The following is an 18,059-nucleotide window of genomic DNA, read 5'->3' as shown; positions in this document are numbered from 1 at the left end:
AATTGTAATTTACTTTCCATTAATTTCAAATGTGAAAACTTTCAATAGCATTAGATACTATCTCTGCACACAAATTGTGCAACTGCATAGCTTCTATTGGTACACAAAAGTTTTTAATATTGAGGACATATCATTTGTCCCTTATTTATTTCATTACTTCTGCTTTGATGTCAGATTGAAAAAACCATGGTCAAGTCCTAGGTCAGAGATTCATCACGATGTTTTCCTTTAGATTTTTTAATTTAACCTCATACATGTAAGACTTTCATCTGTCTCGAGTCAGTATTTTATGGTATAAGGTAAGTGTCCAATTTGATTCCTCCACTTGTGGAAACTCCAATGCCCAGCAACATTCTTTGAAAACACTATTTACATAAATTAATGGTGTGCTCCTATGTTAAATAACTGAAGATGGATGCATTAATTTTTGAGCTCTTCATTCAATTGTATTCACCTGTATCTCTACACATGCATCACATAATGATGTTTCTGTCAATGAGATTGTACAGAGACCACATAAGCCCTATAATACTGCAGGAAATCTTCTATCACCTAGAGACATCATAGGTGTTCTAATATAGCACAAGGCATCATTCACGCGTTCGTGGTGATGCTTATATAAATCCTACAGAGCTGCCTGTCATCTAAAATGGCAACGTCTGCAATTGTTTACAGTACATAGTACTTGATGATAATAAATGACTATGTTCATGTTTATTGTACGGATTTCAATTTTATCATTATTTTCATGGTGGTTGTACCTGTATTCACCTTAGTTAGTAAAGATGTACTTGTTTTAAAGGTCCTATAAATAGAGTGAACACCCATTAATATGAGACATAAGTCATCCTGCTCAGCATAATACTTTTGTTTTTCATGTAGAGCATGTTATAGGAAACTTATTCATCATACTGTAGTTACACGAATGTCAGATGCAATGGTGTGTGCAGTCAACACAAGACAGGATGATGAATATACGTAATGTGAAAATGTCCATATTTGGAGTTATCCCTTTGGACAGATGTGTGCAGCGGAAATAGGTGATGGGAGATTTGAAATCCCAGGGCCATGTGCATTCATAGTGCCTCCTCCCTATGTTGCAGTAAATGAGTTACAGAAAATGGTACAGGTATTTCAGACACATCTAAATGCACAAGGGCAAATCATGACCTGCTTCACACATGGTGTAAAGTGGTCTGTGATCTTCCTGTGATGCTCCCATAAAAATAGTGAGCCAAATGCAGGGAGTAGGAAGCATTAGTTATTCTAGCTGGACTTGGAAAATGTTGAGCTATTGACAGTATCTATGAAGAGAATGTCTCCTTTTTTAATGTTTTCTTGGCAACTGTCACGCACTTAGAGTGGGGGCAGTTAGATGGGGGGTTGACCTTACTGTGATAACTGATACACACTTCAAGAAGTGAAAACTTTTTAATAATATATTTGAATCACACATTTAACAAAACGTGAATGATCTACAACGTTAAGTCAAAAGATAGAAAAGGGAAATCTGAGTTACAATGTTTTAGATTCAGGACTATGTTGTTTGTACCACTGTCAAAAAGGAAGAGACTGATAAAATTGCTCTTGTATTCAACAAAGGAGACACCAGTTTAACATCTTAGCTTAGATAATATCCAAACCAGGAGAAATGTCACTCTTTTTCTCTGGGCTTTTTGAGAATCTAGACCAAAATGATAAATTATTCAAGGTTCCCTTTGAGCTGTGTGATTTTTCTGTGTTACTATCTAGAGAACAAACCAAATGAAAAGTTCCTACACTGTAACATATTGGGTTATGCTGGCAGCAGCCTCAGTCATCTGATATCTACTGTTTCTTCATTGCATCATTTTACATATGCTGCATTTAATCTCAAGATGTTTCGCAGTGATATTTATCTTTACATGTGGTAAAAGGTTAAGGGTTCGGGGGTATACAGGTGTAGGGTTGGAGATTAGGAGTAAGGATCAGGGTTGGAGATTAGGTCAGTGGTCCTGGGGAGGCCCTGGTGTGCGGCTATAAGTCAACAGTCTGTTTAAGTGCTCTGCATATGGGATTTATGTTTATCACAGGTGTGTTCTGTCACCTGAACACAGAGGCCCACTGTTTTGGTCCCACTCCTTACTCCAGCGCTCAGCTCCTTGGTATAACTCTGTGGTCAGTCTCCAAGGCCTGGGGCCCAGAGTTTACGCCATAATCTAGCTCTGCATCTGGTATCTGCGGTTCAGAAGCTGGTCGCTCCTACCTTCAGCTCTGGGGTCCATGTCTGGGGGCAGGTCCAGTTCTGGCTCGAGTTTGGAATCTGGAAACTAGCATTCATGGTCTGATATCCCATATCAGGCTTTGTCATCTGGTGCCTGGCATCCATGGTCTGGGTTTCAGTTTTGGGACTATCACTCAGCTAGGGTCCAGGTACTGCTCCAGAGCCCAGGCCTTAGGGTCTGTTGTCTGGCTTTGGGTCCAGGGTAAAAACTGCAGTCCCAGTTTTGGGATCTCTGTTTGGGGTCCTGATTGTGGCTCTGACATCTGTTGCCTGTCTACTCATGGTCATTGTCTCCAATTCGACACCAATGGGAATCCCAAAATTGGGGTGCATTGACAATGGAAACTTTCCGTGTAAACAGGTCAGTTGTGATACAGAATGGCTGTGAGGACAGCACAGCTGGGGAGCAGCTCAATGGTGTCACAGCTCAGTTATGGAGCATCAGGGCTCTGGGGTGAGGTGACCGTGGTGTGACAGCGCTGCTCCACGTTGCTCCACGAGTGCCAGTCTTGTCCAGTCCTGAATGCTGTACTCTACCCCTGATATATGTCTTCCATTGGGAGTTCAGTTGGGGAGGCAGGCCCATTCGTGCAAGCTTCTCCCTGGAGTGCAGTTTGCGTGAGAAGACTGTGTGCAAATGGCTGTTAGATTCCCTGTTTTAATTTGAGCAGTTGGTCAGCCGGAGCCCTTAGAAAGTGTCTTGTTTGTCAGAACTTACACATGTGTTCTTTGGAGTGTGAGGGGCAGAGGGGTACATGGTGGAGAAACCTGGAGGCAAGTTTTTTATCCCATGTCCATCCAGCATGTGAGGAGCAGAGGGGGCGCCTGGAGAAATGGGTAAAATGAGACCTGGTGAGAAATCTGAATTCTGGATTCCACCAGGGTGTGAAGGGCAGAGGTGGTCCTGGGCAGGAGGCAAGGAGAAACCTTGGAGGTGATGTCTCCATTCTGGCTCCTGGCAGCATGTCGGGGGCGGGGGTACATGGGGGAAAGGGCTAGGATAGACTTGGATGAGATATTTCCATCCCAGCTGGAGCCAGCCTGTGAGAGGGGCATGGGGGGGTGGGGGCCAGGGTAAAGGGACTGGTGAAAGTTGGAGTTCATATTTCTATCCCAGCTTCAGCCAGTGTTCGAGGAGCAGAGGATGTGCCAGGGTTAAGGGTTGCATGTCAGCTGGCGGGAGTTACTCCTGAGCATTTTCTCCAGGCTGGTTTCATGTGAGTACTTCCTCCAAACTGGTTTCTGATGTACACTTCCTCCAGTCACAATTTAAAGTGATCAATTCCTGTGGTACCACTTTTTCAGATCACTAGGTGAGAAGGAAGTGTGAGTCTGGTAGGAGAGCCAGAGGCCAGCCTGGCAACACAGAAGGCAGCCAGTGTTCATGAGAGCCAGGGGCCAGAGCCTTGCCTGACAGACGGAGGCCAGAGTATCGTGCGATAGCCAGGGGGACAGAGCTGCCATCACGCCTTTCACATCCTGTGCTGGCCTATGTTTTGAGGGAACTTGTTAAACTTCTGCATCTGTTCTGCAGGTTCTACAGCTTCCAAGACAAAGTGGAACATGCTTCTGCACCTGCTTTACCTCAGTACCTCCCCAGCAAGTGTGGACAGAGAAGGAAAAGGTAAGGAGAATCTTCCTGTGTGTGAACTCGGCTGAGGGGTGGGGGAGAGGTGTCAGTTATCAGGAAACTTGGCAGAGAAAGGGCTTAGTGTAAAAAATCAGTTTTTCTTTGTGGAATCTGATACTGTTCAGTGCTGTTGTTTTGCGTGTGGCAAAACACGCAAATAAATGGTCCAGTGTTCCCAGCATCATTTATGTGAGTTCAATTCTGGGCTCCATTCTGCTCTACTGATCTATGTGTTTCATTTTATGCCAATGCCACCCTGTTTTGGCTACTATAGTTTGTGGTTTAGTGATCTGGAAAACTGGAACTAAAGATCTGGCTATGTCTACCACATCCCAGGTCATCTGCGTCACCCAAGGCTACTAATGTAGTCGCCCACCAGTGCTTCAAATTAACAAAGGGGATTAGCTTCACCTCTTTGGGACAACTGGGTCTGCGTAGGTCTCGTCCTTTATAACAAACTTGGATGTGCTCTGTTTTTCTGGCGTGGTATTGACATGGTTGTTTCAAATAGATTACTGTGTAGTAATTTCACCAGACTGGAAAACTTCCCATAGCAGTAGATTCTCTCTACACTCAGATTCCTAGGTTCAGTTTCTAGTCAGACTCTGCATCTGGTGTCTGGGGTTCAAAGTCTGATTGGGTCCAGCTTCAGGTCTGGAGCCCATGTCTGTGGGATATGTCCAGCTCTGGCTCCAAGGTTTGATGCCTGCAATCTAGAATCCGTGGTCCAGCATCACATGTCAGGCTCTGGCGGTTGGTGTCTAGCATCCGTGTTTGTGTTCTGACTTTAGGACTGGCTCAACTTGGGGTACAGGTTCTGCTCCAGGATCAATGTCCCAGGGTCTGTGGTCTGGCTTTGGGAAAATGGTCAGGTCTCGAGTCCAGGTTTTAGAACCCATGGTTTGTGTCCCAAATCTGGCTCTGGCATCAGGTGTCTGTCAACCTATGGTCACTGGCCCTAAGTCAGTGTCAATAGGAATCCCCAAATTGGGGTTGCAGTGCAGATGGAATCTTTATTCAATGCGAACAGCTCTATTGTGATACAGCACTGCTGTGAGAATAGCATAGCTGTGGAGCAGCTCAATAGTGTTACAGCTCAATTATGGGGCATCGGGGCCCTAAGGAGAGTTCCTTCTCTAGACACCTCTGCTCTACATTGCTCCATGAGCTCCAGCCTTGTCTGGTCCTGTCTGTTCTGTCCCTCAGAGACATCTTTCATACGCAGTGCACTGTGGGAGGCAGGTGGTTTATTGCAACGTTCTTCCTGCAGTGTGGTTTGTGTGAAAAGACCCTGTGTGAAAATGACTGCTAGTCTACCTTTCTAACAATTTCGGGCATTAGCCAGCCATAACCCTTAAGGAGGTGTCTTCTTTCTCAGAACTTACATGTGTATTATTTGGCATGTGAGGGGCACAGGGGTAAATGGTAAACAGAATCATGGATGCAAAATTTCCATCCAGCATGTGAGGGAGCAGAGGGGATGCCTGGGGAAATCAATAAAGTGAGACCGAGAAGCAAATCTGAATTGTGTGTTGTTCCCTCAGGGTGTGAAGGGCAGAGGTGTTTCTGGGGCCAGGGACGAGAAGGTACCTTGAGGTGATGTCTCCATTTTGGCTGCAGGACAGAGGCGGTGCTCTGGATAAGGTGTATGATGAAACTTAGAAGTAATTTCTCCATCGAGCTTCTCACATTAGCCAGTGTGTGAAGAGATGGGGTGCCAGGGACAAGGGAGCGTGTCAGCTTGTGGGAATTTCCCTGAACACTTTCTTCAGACTGGCTTCATGTGGGTACATCCTCTTAGCCTGTTTCCCATGTACACTTCCTCCGGGCACAATTTAAGTGAGCACTTCCTGTTGGATATTTTCCCACAGAACTAAGTGAGCCTGAGGTTAAGACCCTTGCAGAGATCCGGGGACCGGCCTCACGTGAAAGCTGGAGAAAAGAGCCGCTTTTGTACCGAAAAGTGGGGGGACAGCAGCCTCTACCAAGAACAGGTGATGAGAGAGCCAGTGGCCAGGATCTCCTGAAAGCAGAGAGCCACATGAGAGCCATGCCCGCTAGTCTCACGGGAGCATGTGGCCAGGATCTCGGGAGAGCAGGGGGTCATGTGGTAAATATGTCCACCAGGATTTCATGAGAGCAAGGATTTGCGTGATAAACATGACCACCACAATCTTGCAAGAGCAGAGCGTTGCTCGAGAGCCGGGCCAGAGTATCACGAAAGCAGACTCTCTTCCAAGAGATGCCATGATGGCTTTCATGTCCTGCAGTGGCATCTTTTGTGAGGGAACTTGGTTTTTTCTCTGTATCTGCCCTGAAGGCTCTCCGGCTAGTTGACAACATGGGATGTCCTTCTGTACCTGCTTTACCTCGCTATCTCACCAGGAGGTATGAATGAGAGCCAAAGGTAAGGAGACACTTCTTATACTTGAACTCTGCTGAGTGGTTGTGGGAAGGGCACTGGCCACCAGAGGATCCAGCAGAGGAAGGACATACCGTGTTTCCCCGAAAATAAGACCTAACCGAAAATTAGCACTAGCATGATTTTTCAGGGTGCTCATAGTATACAATAAGCCCTAATGCATCTTTCGAAGCAAAAATTAATATAAATTCTGGTCTTATTTTTGGGAAAATACGGTAGGGGTTATTTTATATTACGAGCATCCTGAAAAATCATGCTAGGGCTTATTTTCCGGTTAGGTCTTATTTTCAGGGAAACACGGTAGTAGGGAAAATTGTTGGTTTCCCTTTGTGGTGTAAGATAGTGTTCAGTGCTGTTGTTTTGTGTACAGTTGTCCAGTGTTCCCAGCGTCGTTTGTTTCTGCACCTTCAAATTTGGGCTCGATTCTGCTCCACTGATCTGTGTGTTTGGTTTTATGACAATACCACCCTGTTTTGGTACTATAGTTGATTTGTGGAAACGTGATCTGGAAAACTGGAATTAGAAATCTTGCTGTGTCTCCCACATCCCAGGTCATCCACGTTACCCAAGGCACTAATGCAGTCTCCCCACAGTGCCTCTTACTTCATGGGCGATTAGCTTCACCTCCTTGGGATAATTAGGTCTGCGTGGGGCTTGTGCTCTGTAACAAATTGGGATGTCTTCTCCACTATGCTGGTGTGGTATTGACATGGTTATTTAGAATTATAACTGACTTTCTAGTACTTGGGTGAATTTGATTTGCACATGGGTGAATTTGATTTGCAAAAGGGTGAATTTGATTTGCTCTTGGGAGAATTTGATTTGCAAAGGGGTGAGTTTGATTTGCAAAAGGGTGAATTTGATTTGCAGTTGGGTGAATTTGATTTGCTGTTGGGTGAAAATGATTTGCACTTGGGTGAATTTGATTTGCATTTGGGTGAATTTGATTTACAAAAGGGTGAATTTGATTTGAAGAGGGTGAGTTTGATTTGCAAAAGGGTGAGTTTGATTTGCAAAAGGGTGAGTTTGATTTCCAAAAGGGAGAATTTGATTTGCAAAAGGGAGAATTTGATTTGCAAAAGGGTGAATCTGATTTGCCCTTGGGTGAATTTGATTTGCAAAAGGGTGAATTTGATTTCTATTCAAATATTTCCTTTAATTTGAAAACCTTTCTTCTAAGGTTTTATAATTTTTTTTTATTATCTCAATTGATGTATTTTTCTCAGAATGTCTAATGATGTCTATGTTTAATAATTGTATTATGTTTATATGATCTGTGCTTCTTGGTGTGGTAAATTCATTTTTATATTTTCCACGCAGTTTCATAAGGACAAAAATTTGATTAAATACACAAATATTGGCAAAATCATTGGACAGACGAATGTTGTGACACTGCCAAAAGTGAACTGTCGGTAGTGTGGTTATTCATGAATTGATTAACTTAATCCAGACACAGCTTTGGAAAGACGACAACTGAAGCATTTAAGTGACAAATTTAAGGTGGGTTGCAAAAAAAGGTGTATGAAAATCAAGGGTCAGCTGTAAAAATACTGGTACAGTTGTCACAAATTGACAAGTGACTATACTATCAAGTAAAAAAAGAATGGAAAGGTACATCTTTTCTGACCATTCTAGATTGAATAAATGGGTGAAATCGCGAGGCAGAAGGAACCCCGCGCTGCCCACAAGCAACCTCTGAGATGTGAGACGCCTGGGCCTTGCCCGTGAGCTCTGGGTGCCCTTGCCCTTGTGCGTTAGGCTTCTGTGCACCTGCGCAGTGACATCAGCTCTGACCCGGGCACCATTGCTTGGTTACAGGCATTCTGGGCTGAGAGATTCCAAACCGCCTCTCTGTCCTGCTGGGATATTGTGGGAGAGGCAGTTGGCTGCTCTAGAGTCTACTGTTGTTTGGGCTCAGCGGACTGAAAAGCCTGGGCAGTGCTGAGGAGCTTGCGAAGCCCTTAGGCTCGGCCATGCAGGAGGTTTCCCTCACTGGGTGTTGGAGGCGCGTGGCGCCCTCCGAATCTGTAAAGAGCTCGGAGAGCGGTGGTGCTGTCAAGAAGGTTGAGGCTGGAGGGGGCTACTACATTCGAGAGAGAGATCTCAGGAAGATCCACAGAGCCGCCTGCAGTGGGAACGTCCCGGAAGTGCAGAGGCTTCTCCTGCTCCGTCCAGGACGCTTGAATGACAGAGACAGGAGGGACCGGTGAGAGGGCTGCGAGGCTAGTGGTCACAGGCGGCCCTGGGAAAGGCGGGGGGCCTGGGGGAGGGGCTTATCTGCCCAGGCTCATCCAGGTGGACGCCAGCCCTCCTGTCACCCAGGGCGCTGGGCCGTCTTCCCTCCGTGGTGGGGACCCCACCTGGGGTCCAGGGCCCAGGTCGACTCCGCGAGCAGCAGAAACAGACACTTAGGACCCACTCACTCATCATTCTCCTCATAGAGCGCTCTACTGACAAGTTCAAAGGGATTTAACACATTTTTTGCGGAAACGAGTAAACTCGTCATATCCCTCTAGTTGGAACCGGCAAAAATTTTGCAAAGTAAATAAATAGAGACCTCTTTTTAAACTAAAACACTGAAAGTTTCATAGAAAAATATCAAATAGATCGAAAGATATGAATATTTTACGGAAAGTCTAATTTTGGCGAGAAAATGTCAAAAAAGCCCCGCGTTACGACGCGATTTGGCGGGAAAATGCCCGCTTACAATGAACTAAATATCTGTAATAGAAATGAAATAAGTATATACAGCATTTTATTTTTGATGTTCACAATTTTAGACCACAATGTTATATCCTATAGAAAAGCGCATAACGAAAAATATTTCTCATAATAGGTCGACTTGCGGGCTAAAAATTCTTCCGAGAAAACCCAAAACCGTTTTGCATCAGTGCACACCTATGTGTGTGCGTCTCTCTACTGAGGCACCTTGGACAGGGAACCTGGAAGTGGGAGGTGGCTGTGGGCTTGACTAGGAAGGACCGTTTTCTCAAAATGTGTGCTCTTCCTGTAATTGTGTATTTTCCATAAGCCATCTAAAATATCATGGTTTTAAAATGTTTGAGTTCCACGTTATGTCTCTTTTATTGTTGTGATGAAATTATGAAACATTTTATATAGTAGTCAAAGATTTGCCCTTCTAGATGTCAACGTGTGCTACAAATGTCCACAAGTTATGTCTTTACTAATTGCAGAAAAGAGAGATAAATGATGGGAACACGATAAAAAATGCCCCCAAACCCAAATATATGTAAGATTTTAGACCTTGATACTGGTGACATTTCACGTTAGTAGAAAAGGTAAAGTAATCATGAATGATGGAGAAATACCTGTTCAGTATTTGGGGAAAATTAGCTAGATATTTTTTATCACAAAAATCAGTTCCAGATGGACTATCAATTAAACATTTTAAATATACACCATGAAGGAAGTACCAGAAGAAAACACAAATACCAGACTTCTTTTTTATGTTGACCAAGACTTCAAAAGCAAGAATTCTGGAGCTTGGTTGAGCAATGTAAAAAAATCCAAACAGTCAGTATACCAGAAAATAATGTTAAGAAAATAAAATAAATGTACCTGCAAATTATTTACAACATATTTATATCAGACCAAAAGTATATCTTCATTACAGAGAAGACTCTGAGATCAACAACAAAAAAACCCTTGAATTTGAAATTGGACAAAGTCCTTTTTGTATATCTACAAGTGACCAATGGATATAGGGAAAATACTTAGTGTCCCCTGTGAGAAAAGGGATTTAAGGTAAAAGAGAAATGTAATTCCCCTTTCTATCCACAAAATGTGTGAAGGTGAAGAGCCACGGTACTTACACTGCTGCTTAAACTTGAGTTTAAGTTGTTTTTGGCTTTTCAAGTTGGCCATTTGGTGATAAAGACCACGTTTAAAAAATATATTTGCGTTTACCCATCAATTCAAAACACTAAAGTATCTTTATGAAATAATCAGATAAATTACATACATTTTTTTTTTACATCTCAGCAGTACTTAAAACTTCCATGCATTATAAGCAGTGCATCCATAGGATGAAGTAATGTGTGACCGATTTGAAGGTGGTATGGATAATAGATGTATGTTGACATGCAAAGATATACCTGGGTAGATCGGAAAGGGAGAAAAATAATCATTTTGATTGTACACACTCATAAACAGACTATGTTCTTCTCTTAGTCAAAAACATGTGCAAAATGGGATAAAATTGCTACCTGAGTATTTGTGTTATAAGTGAGATTTTCATTTCCTTTAAAAAAAAATCTGATTTCCACAATGAACATATATAGAAATTCAAGAAAAGTTTATTATTAATGAAATAATCCTGGATAATATTTCATTGTTCCTAGGAATATGAATCTTGTACAGATAAAAATAATTTCTCACTTTTCTGTTTCTTAAAAAAATATACATTTTTGAAGATAAGTATTTTCTGACAACTTTTAGCCCCTTTAGGAGTAAAGAGAACCTTTTTTATCTTGCCTGTAGAGTTCATGCATGTATATTTTTATATACACTTACGTTTTTCATTATATATAGCTTTACTGCCTATAGTATGTAAATGATTTTGGTTAATCATTTTTGCTGTGTCCTTATGAAAATCAAAACGCAAAAATAGCAAGTATAAGTGATTATTACTATTGCAGCAGTTTTACTTTACTGTATAATTTTTTTCTTTAAAAACACTGAACTCTACAACTGTAGTTTCCCGTTTTTGCAACACATTTATTCATCAGATATCACCTGAATACCTATTATGTAGCAGACATAGTCTATTCAGGACCTTTTCAATCCAGCTCTCAGCCCCTTTTCTCCCTTGAAATCTTCATGTTGCCTCAATATGAGCCAAATAAAAAAATTTTAAATGGAAACATTAGGACCTAATGCCAATTGAAGCTTTTCCGCTCTCCTTTCAAACAAAAGTATTTCTGCAGTTAGGACACTGTAAAAGGTAACCAAACCTGTCGTTTTGAAAATACACAATAGTATTAAGTACTAATGCTGATCATGGGAAATATCTGATTTTCATATAATCTATAAAACTAAATATTGAATAAAACGAGCCGTCCCTCTTCATTTGAATCCTGAGTTTCCTTTAGCTTAAAGTTTCTTGTAAATTAAAATAAGAATTACTTTTTAAAACATTGTCTTGTTTTGCTTTGTTATTTTAGTCCTCTCTCCCCATAATGCTTTTAAGAACTAAATTTATTTAAGTGCTAACTACGTGACTAGAACACAATAGGTCTGTTGTGTAGACCATTATCTCATTTCATGAAAGGCACCATGGAGGGTACGATGTCCACTCTTGTGTGTACCAGTAAGAAACTTTTTAAAATGCTGCCAATCATAGGTACAAGACATTCTGAATTATAAATTGCATTCCAAAGTCAGAGATGTTAAATGTGAGAAAACAGTGTCTTAGAATCATTGAAATACAGTGTTCTTTCTAATCTCTAAAACATATCTGCAAAGTAGGTAGAATGATACCATTTTACTAAATGTTATCTTTGTAAAGTAGCAGTAATAGTAATAATTATAATAATATTATCTCACAATTATTCAGCTGTGTTTTGTGCTAGGACGTGTAGTAAACTCTTTGCATAGATCTCATTTAAGCAAAGTCCTGTGTCCTGCGAGGTAAGTACTGTTTTTATGCCCATTTTGTTGATGGGGAAATCAAGGCCCACAAAGGCTAAGGGATAGCTGACAAGTGACAGAGTTGAAGTAGGATCAAACCCAAGTTGAGCTGAATCCCCGGGTCATGTTCTCTCTAGTCACATAGGCTGCTCTTTCATTAATGCGGTGAGTGACAAGAGCTAGTAAATATTGTCCTTTGTCCAGAAGCAAACTCCGTATTGGTTTAGAAGGCTTAGGAATAGCATTTCATGTTCACAGTTACGTGAGGAATTCTGTAGTTGAGACAGTGCCCTGTAATGTCCTAAAAAGCCTTGTCATCCTCATAGGACCGCTCTGCATCTGGCCTGTGCCTGTTCTCACCTGGGAGTGGTGACTCTGCTAACAGACAGGAAATGTGAGCTGAACCTCCAAGACAACATGAACAGGACAGCTCTGTTGAAGGTACGTGGTAGCCAGCTATGTCAACACCAGATGAATTTAATGATTTAGAATGAAAATGAACGTGTCTCGATTACCTAGAACTAATTGGGGAAAGTTGTGGAATGATTACTTTGTATTCCCAGAATTTACCATCTGTTTCTGGGCATAATCCTGACAGGCCGTACAGTCCCAGGAAGAGGAGTGTGTGAGTCTCCTACTGGAACATGGAGCTGATCCCAATATAAAGGATGTGAATGGCTACACGGCTCTCCACCATGCGGCCCTGAGTGGGAACGTAGCCCTGGCTGCAAAGCTGCTGCAACACCAGGCAGATATAGAAGCAACTTGCGAGGCATAAATCAACGGGTGTATTTACACAATACTTGCAATACACATCTCTTTAGCCACAAGCATTGTATTTCTAGTAGGTATGCACTGCATACTGTACATCAGGCCCTGTCACCACGGAAACAACTCCAAAGCCAAGTCAGGGAGGCTGGGGAAATGGGGTGTCCACGGAAAGGGCCCAGCTCTGTCTCCCAGCTCCCGTTCCACCCCAGAAGGAAGCAGTTGCTGTTACTGCATGGGAGTGGGTGCCAGGCTCAGAGCCCACCAAGCACTGAAGGCCTGGGGCGAGGGAAGTGATGTGGGGGTGCTGCTGTGCAGACAGGGCCTTAGGACATGGGCGCTGCTAGGGATGGGTGGGAGGAGGAATGGAGACCTGGTACCCGGCTGGGGGAGCTGGGGGTGTGCACGTGGGGAGGGGAAGCAGCAGGCCACAGGCCCCTGGCACCCCAGGACCCTGGGGTTCTGAAGACTGGGCAGGAGGGTCAGTCACGTCTGGGCATCCAGCAAGGACAGCTGCCTGTGCTCAGAACCCCTCTGCCAACCACGTTCCCCCTCGGGGTCTCCACTTCGGAGTGGGGCTCCTGCTCAGCCTCATGCAGGTCCTGGGCGGGTTGTAGGTGTACAGAGTGAGGAGGTGATGGGGCCGCGTTCACGTGCTTTTGCTCCTGGATGTACATCACCTCTCGCCACTGCAACCCCTGCAGGAACGCCCTCGGTTGACACAGGTAGGGTCAGTTTTACGTGTTTGCAAGTCAAGCAGTTCCCTGAACGAAAACATTTTGAACTTAATTGCTGAAAATTGCACTTTACATGATGATACTTCTAAAGAAGCAGTTGAGGGCTCAGCTGTCTTTTATGTGCTTACAGCATATATTTGTAAAAACACAATTTGTCAAAGGCAAAACTTTATTTTTCAAATGCTTTTTTCCACATCTCAGTTTTTTTTTCTAATTAATGGAAAACAATACAGGAAAGCAAAATTTGCCTTGGAAATAGGCTTTACCTTGAAACAAACAAACAAAAAAGCATTTTACAATATCATAGACATTTTCCTGCTGTTGACGTGTTCCTATATCATGAAAAGGTGATTTATAAAAAGTTATTTAGCTTTCATTGGCCAAAGGTTAATAGGGAAAACGAAAGAGCCCTCAGAGGAACTGTGCAGACTGATTTGGAAATTCGGCCACTGAGGGGAAATAACAAGAAGAGGGTTTTTACTTTCGTTTTTCCTTCAGTTTACAATTTTAGGCAAGAGACTCTCCATTGTTCCGGGATAATAATCCTTAGTTGGGGAGACAGAGTTAGTGAGTCGTAAACTTGCCTGGAGATCAATTTTAGGAGGGCTCTGAGGCTACAAGATTACAGTGAAACATTTCTTTAGTAACAGGCAAATAAAGCAGAGTTTTGTAATATTTCTCAAACACAATGTGATCTTCTGGAATCTTCTTACTGGGCACAATACATATTCCTTGGAATAACTTAAGAAACACTACTCCAGAAATAATCATTTGGGTTATCAATTCAATAAAAATACTGAAAGCATTTGCTACTATGTTTCAGAGTTTGGAGTTACAGAGATGAAAAATAGCCCCTGACCTCAAAGGCTCTCGGTTCAGATGGGGAATAATAAAACAACTGCAGTCATGCTACGATAGAGGCTGTGATAGGAGCAAAGATTCTTGGCACCAGGACTGTCAGTGTTTGAAAGGAGTTCTGGGGAATGAGCTTGCAGTTCATCTGCTGGGGACATAGAAGGAGGTTATTTTAAAGGGAAGGAGCAGCAGATGACAGCACACAGGGCTGATTTTTATTCACTGTCCTTAGTGTGTGTTTAAGTTCAGAGGATATTTTGTGAGTGTTAAAATTCAGCTTAGAAATATGTAATATTATAGTTTATGAATCGTTTTCTCTGCTTCACAGGATGGTTTCACACCATTTATGCTTGCGGTATATGTAAAAAATAAGGAAATGGTGGAATTTTTAATAAGGAAAAATGCAAATGTAAATGCATCCGATAATTCGAAAAGGTATAGTTGTTTCTTCTTTTTCTTTACCTTACTATTTGTCTAGAGTGGTAACAATCACTCATGTCAGATTTAATTAATAAGAAGAGGATTAACTTATAATTACATAGTGAAAAATACCACCACATCATTGTTTGGATAGAAAAGCAACTATTCTGACTGAGCAACAGAAGGAAGAGTATACTGCAGGATTCATATTCATATTTATTTATAATATTGACCGATGTCATTTGTCATCAGAGTTTTTCATCATCTGATCTTATATTAGCTAAAGTTTTTTTTAATTAATTATACTAATTTTGGACTCTAACTCTAACTTTTAGTTTATGATATAATATTGGACCTAGTTTCTCTTACAGGATTTGTAACCTCTACTCTGTATACAGTTTGCCTTTAAAGATGCATAGTAAACATAAACAGGTGTTGATTTTGTATTTTGGATGACTCTCCTTTAAACGGTTTTCTTTGAAGAACACTCATGTTACTAGGTTTTCCCTACGTGACTATGAATTACTACTATCAGACATTCATCAGTTTTTATCCTTTTTCATTTCTAGTCTATTTTGACCTTTTTATTTTTAACTAGTATGGGTAGAAGGGTGAAAGACAACTTTTGCTGAATAATTTTTTCTTTAATGAAGGTAAGTCATAGGTGGGTGATAAAGAAAAAAGAGTTGGGCTTTCACGTCACACAAGACTGGATTCAATGCCGAGCCTTCTTACGTGTCACGTGTGTGACCTTGGGAACATTACTCATCATGGCCAAATATGTTTCCTGATATGGAAATGAGGATAATAATATATTTTTCAAGGATGGTTGTGTGTAAGATTACCTATTAACAGCTTTTAATTTAGTGCCTAACATAGCATCATTAATCCAAACTATGGCTATTATTACTAGAATTAATATTATTGTTTCAAGCCTGCCAGCTACCTTTAACTTACCTGACTTCTAGCTACTTTGAAGTACCATGTATCAGACTTAGCAGGACATTGTTCATTGAAATGTTCACCTACTTCAGATAAGTGACCTCAGCATAGTTGCTTGTCTATTAGCAGACTTCAAATTAGCAGCTTCTGTGTAGTACCCAAGTGGGGCAAGAGGCTTTTTTTCCTTTTCCCCTTCATTTTAGCCTTGGATGTAATTTACAAAGATAAACACTTAAATATTTAAATGGTCCATTCTACACAGACAAGCAATAAATTGAACTTGGTAAAGTCTATCAAATTAGCTGTTTACATAACTTAAAGTTCCTAAGGGTCAAGTTCTCTCTGTTATTTTAGAACGGCCCTCATGCTTGCTGTAAAGGATGAATCCTCAAACACAGTCAAGCTTCTGCTTCAGCAAAATGTTGACGTGTATGCTGTAGATGACCGTGGATGGACTGCAGAAAACTATGCTTCTTTTAAAACTTTGAGGATGTAAGTGTTTACATTAAAATGCTAGTTATCACAAAACTGGACTTTAGGATAATATAACCGTTACTTCCTCTGTAACAGGTGAGATGTCACAGTTTGGTTCAGGCAGTTGGGAATGGCACAGAGTTGGTGGATGTCCTCAGCCAGAAACCAAGCAAAGGGCACAGATTCCTTACCCCAACTTTGAAGACCTTTATCCTTAGGGACCCCAACATTCTCCATTTCATTCCAAGTACAACCCCTGTGCATCGGGTACAAATAATGTCCCTTCTCTGATTTTTCCAACCAGTTATTTGGGTTGGTGAAATGTTCAGTGTAGCAGGAAATCCTGTATTTTCTGGAGGCCATCTGCTGTACTCTCCCTCTTGAATTTTTCAGAAGCCAAAGGGTGCCCTAAGTCCATCCTCTTTCACAAGTCAGGAGAGAGAAAGAAGGTCATTCTGATCATCTCTTGTTTGCATTATTTCTGTTGCTGCACGGTTGCTATAGAAATGGGTCCTGTAGTCATGACTGACCGTTACTCCCAGGTGCCCTTGCTGATCCAGAGTCCTCTGTGTCTGTGGTTTTCCACACTTGGACTTCCAAGTGCCAACATTCCTTACTTTACACCCCCGTGCTTGTGAGCTCAGCCCCTATTCCAAAGCACCAGCACCCTGGCCCGGCAGCTGGGCCTCCCAGCTTTAGCCACACACAGCCTTCCCCCCACACTGGAAACCTGTGTGGGGCCCACGTCTCAGCCTTTTCACGATGAGTTTCCCTTTGAGCATTTTGTTGTGTCTTCTGCCAGCAGATGTTAGTTGGCACCATTCTGAGCTGTCAGAGAGGGTCAAATAATGTGCAAGAAAAGACCAGACTTTCCTCTCTCCTCTGTTACCAGATCTGTACCCTGAGATGGCTTGAATATCCCCTAGAGCTCCTTCCCTTAGGTCCCGGAAGGTCCCATAACGGCCTTCCCAGAGTAGTAGGCACCAAGTTCCCTGAGATCCCTTAGTTAAGGTGGGGCCCTCAGGTGATCTGTTTTCCAAAATAATGTGAATCCCCCAAGCGACTTGAATCTCCCTCAGGTTTCAAAATGGTTTCAATTATGCCTCACAGGGAAGCCAGTCAACAGAAAGCCCTGAATCTGAACCTAAAGTAGGTTATTTAACACCAGAATAGCTGAGCCCACCCATGACTCATCAGTATGCACGTGTAAAGGGAGAGTCATATCTTCCAAGTCAATGCGGATGGACAGGGAGGTTAAGCGTTATTCTAATAAAACCTGCGGGTTCAGAGTTTGAGGAAGTCGAGACTGGACAGTAGCCGTCCAAGCCAGGTTTCACTTCTGTTACTTTTCTGTGGTCAGTGTGATTAGCTACGGGAATAGGGGCCCATCATGTTATGTGATTTAATGAGGTAACGTATTTCTAAATACGTTAGAGATGAGATGTCCTGAATCACAAACCACAAGAGTCGTTAATAACCACAATCAAAAACGTTTTATAAAAATTGCAACATGTGAATGTTAGAACCTATGAAAGACACACATTGGGGTTTATTGGGAAATCCAAAAAGTTTCAAAAACTAAAGCTCAAGAAAACTCATTCCATTGCCTTACCATTGCTCTGAGCCTCTTTTTGGTGCATTATCTCATTTAATCCTCTAACAACCTGGTAAAATAAGGCAGCGGATGCTCGTTTTATAGAGGAGTACTTTGAGCCAAGAGAAGCGACTTCCCCAGAGAACTCTGAATAGCTGTGGGTCATAGGGCTAGGATGTCTGAGTTCAAGACACTCGCCCTTATGTCAGGCTAACTCCGGTTAATTGACTGAACTGTACTGCCTTCAATTCATGACTGGTTCACCTTACTTTTTTGTTTTCTTTAATCACATGCTTAAAAAAAAA

The 18,059-nt window shown here is 42.2% G+C and overlaps 1 protein-coding gene across 1 annotated transcript in view; it reads left to right on the top strand.

The window, feature by feature from the left end:
- Positions 1-8,138: 8,138 nt before the first annotated feature.
- Positions 8,139-18,059, top strand: part of LOC109439559 (uncharacterized) — a 42,640-nt gene continuing 32,719 nt past the window's right edge. The window contains exons 1-4 of the mRNA XM_088797861.1: positions 8,139-8,521; positions 12,291-12,405; positions 12,563-12,736; positions 14,653-14,759. Coding sequence (XP_088653987.1) covers positions 8,289-8,521; positions 12,291-12,405; positions 12,563-12,736; positions 14,653-14,759 — 629 coding nt within the window. The 5' untranslated portion in view covers positions 8,139-8,288. The remainder of the gene's footprint in view (positions 8,522-12,290; positions 12,406-12,562; positions 12,737-14,652; positions 14,760-18,059) is intronic.

This window comes from Rhinolophus sinicus, chromosome 4 (assembly GCF_057876585.1).
Source record: "Rhinolophus sinicus isolate RSI-liver-muscle chromosome 4, RSI-T2T, whole genome shotgun sequence".
In the NCBI taxonomy this organism is placed as follows: Eukaryota; Metazoa; Chordata; class Mammalia; order Chiroptera; family Rhinolophidae; genus Rhinolophus; species Rhinolophus sinicus.
This window is presented reverse-complemented; position numbering and strand designations above follow the sequence as displayed.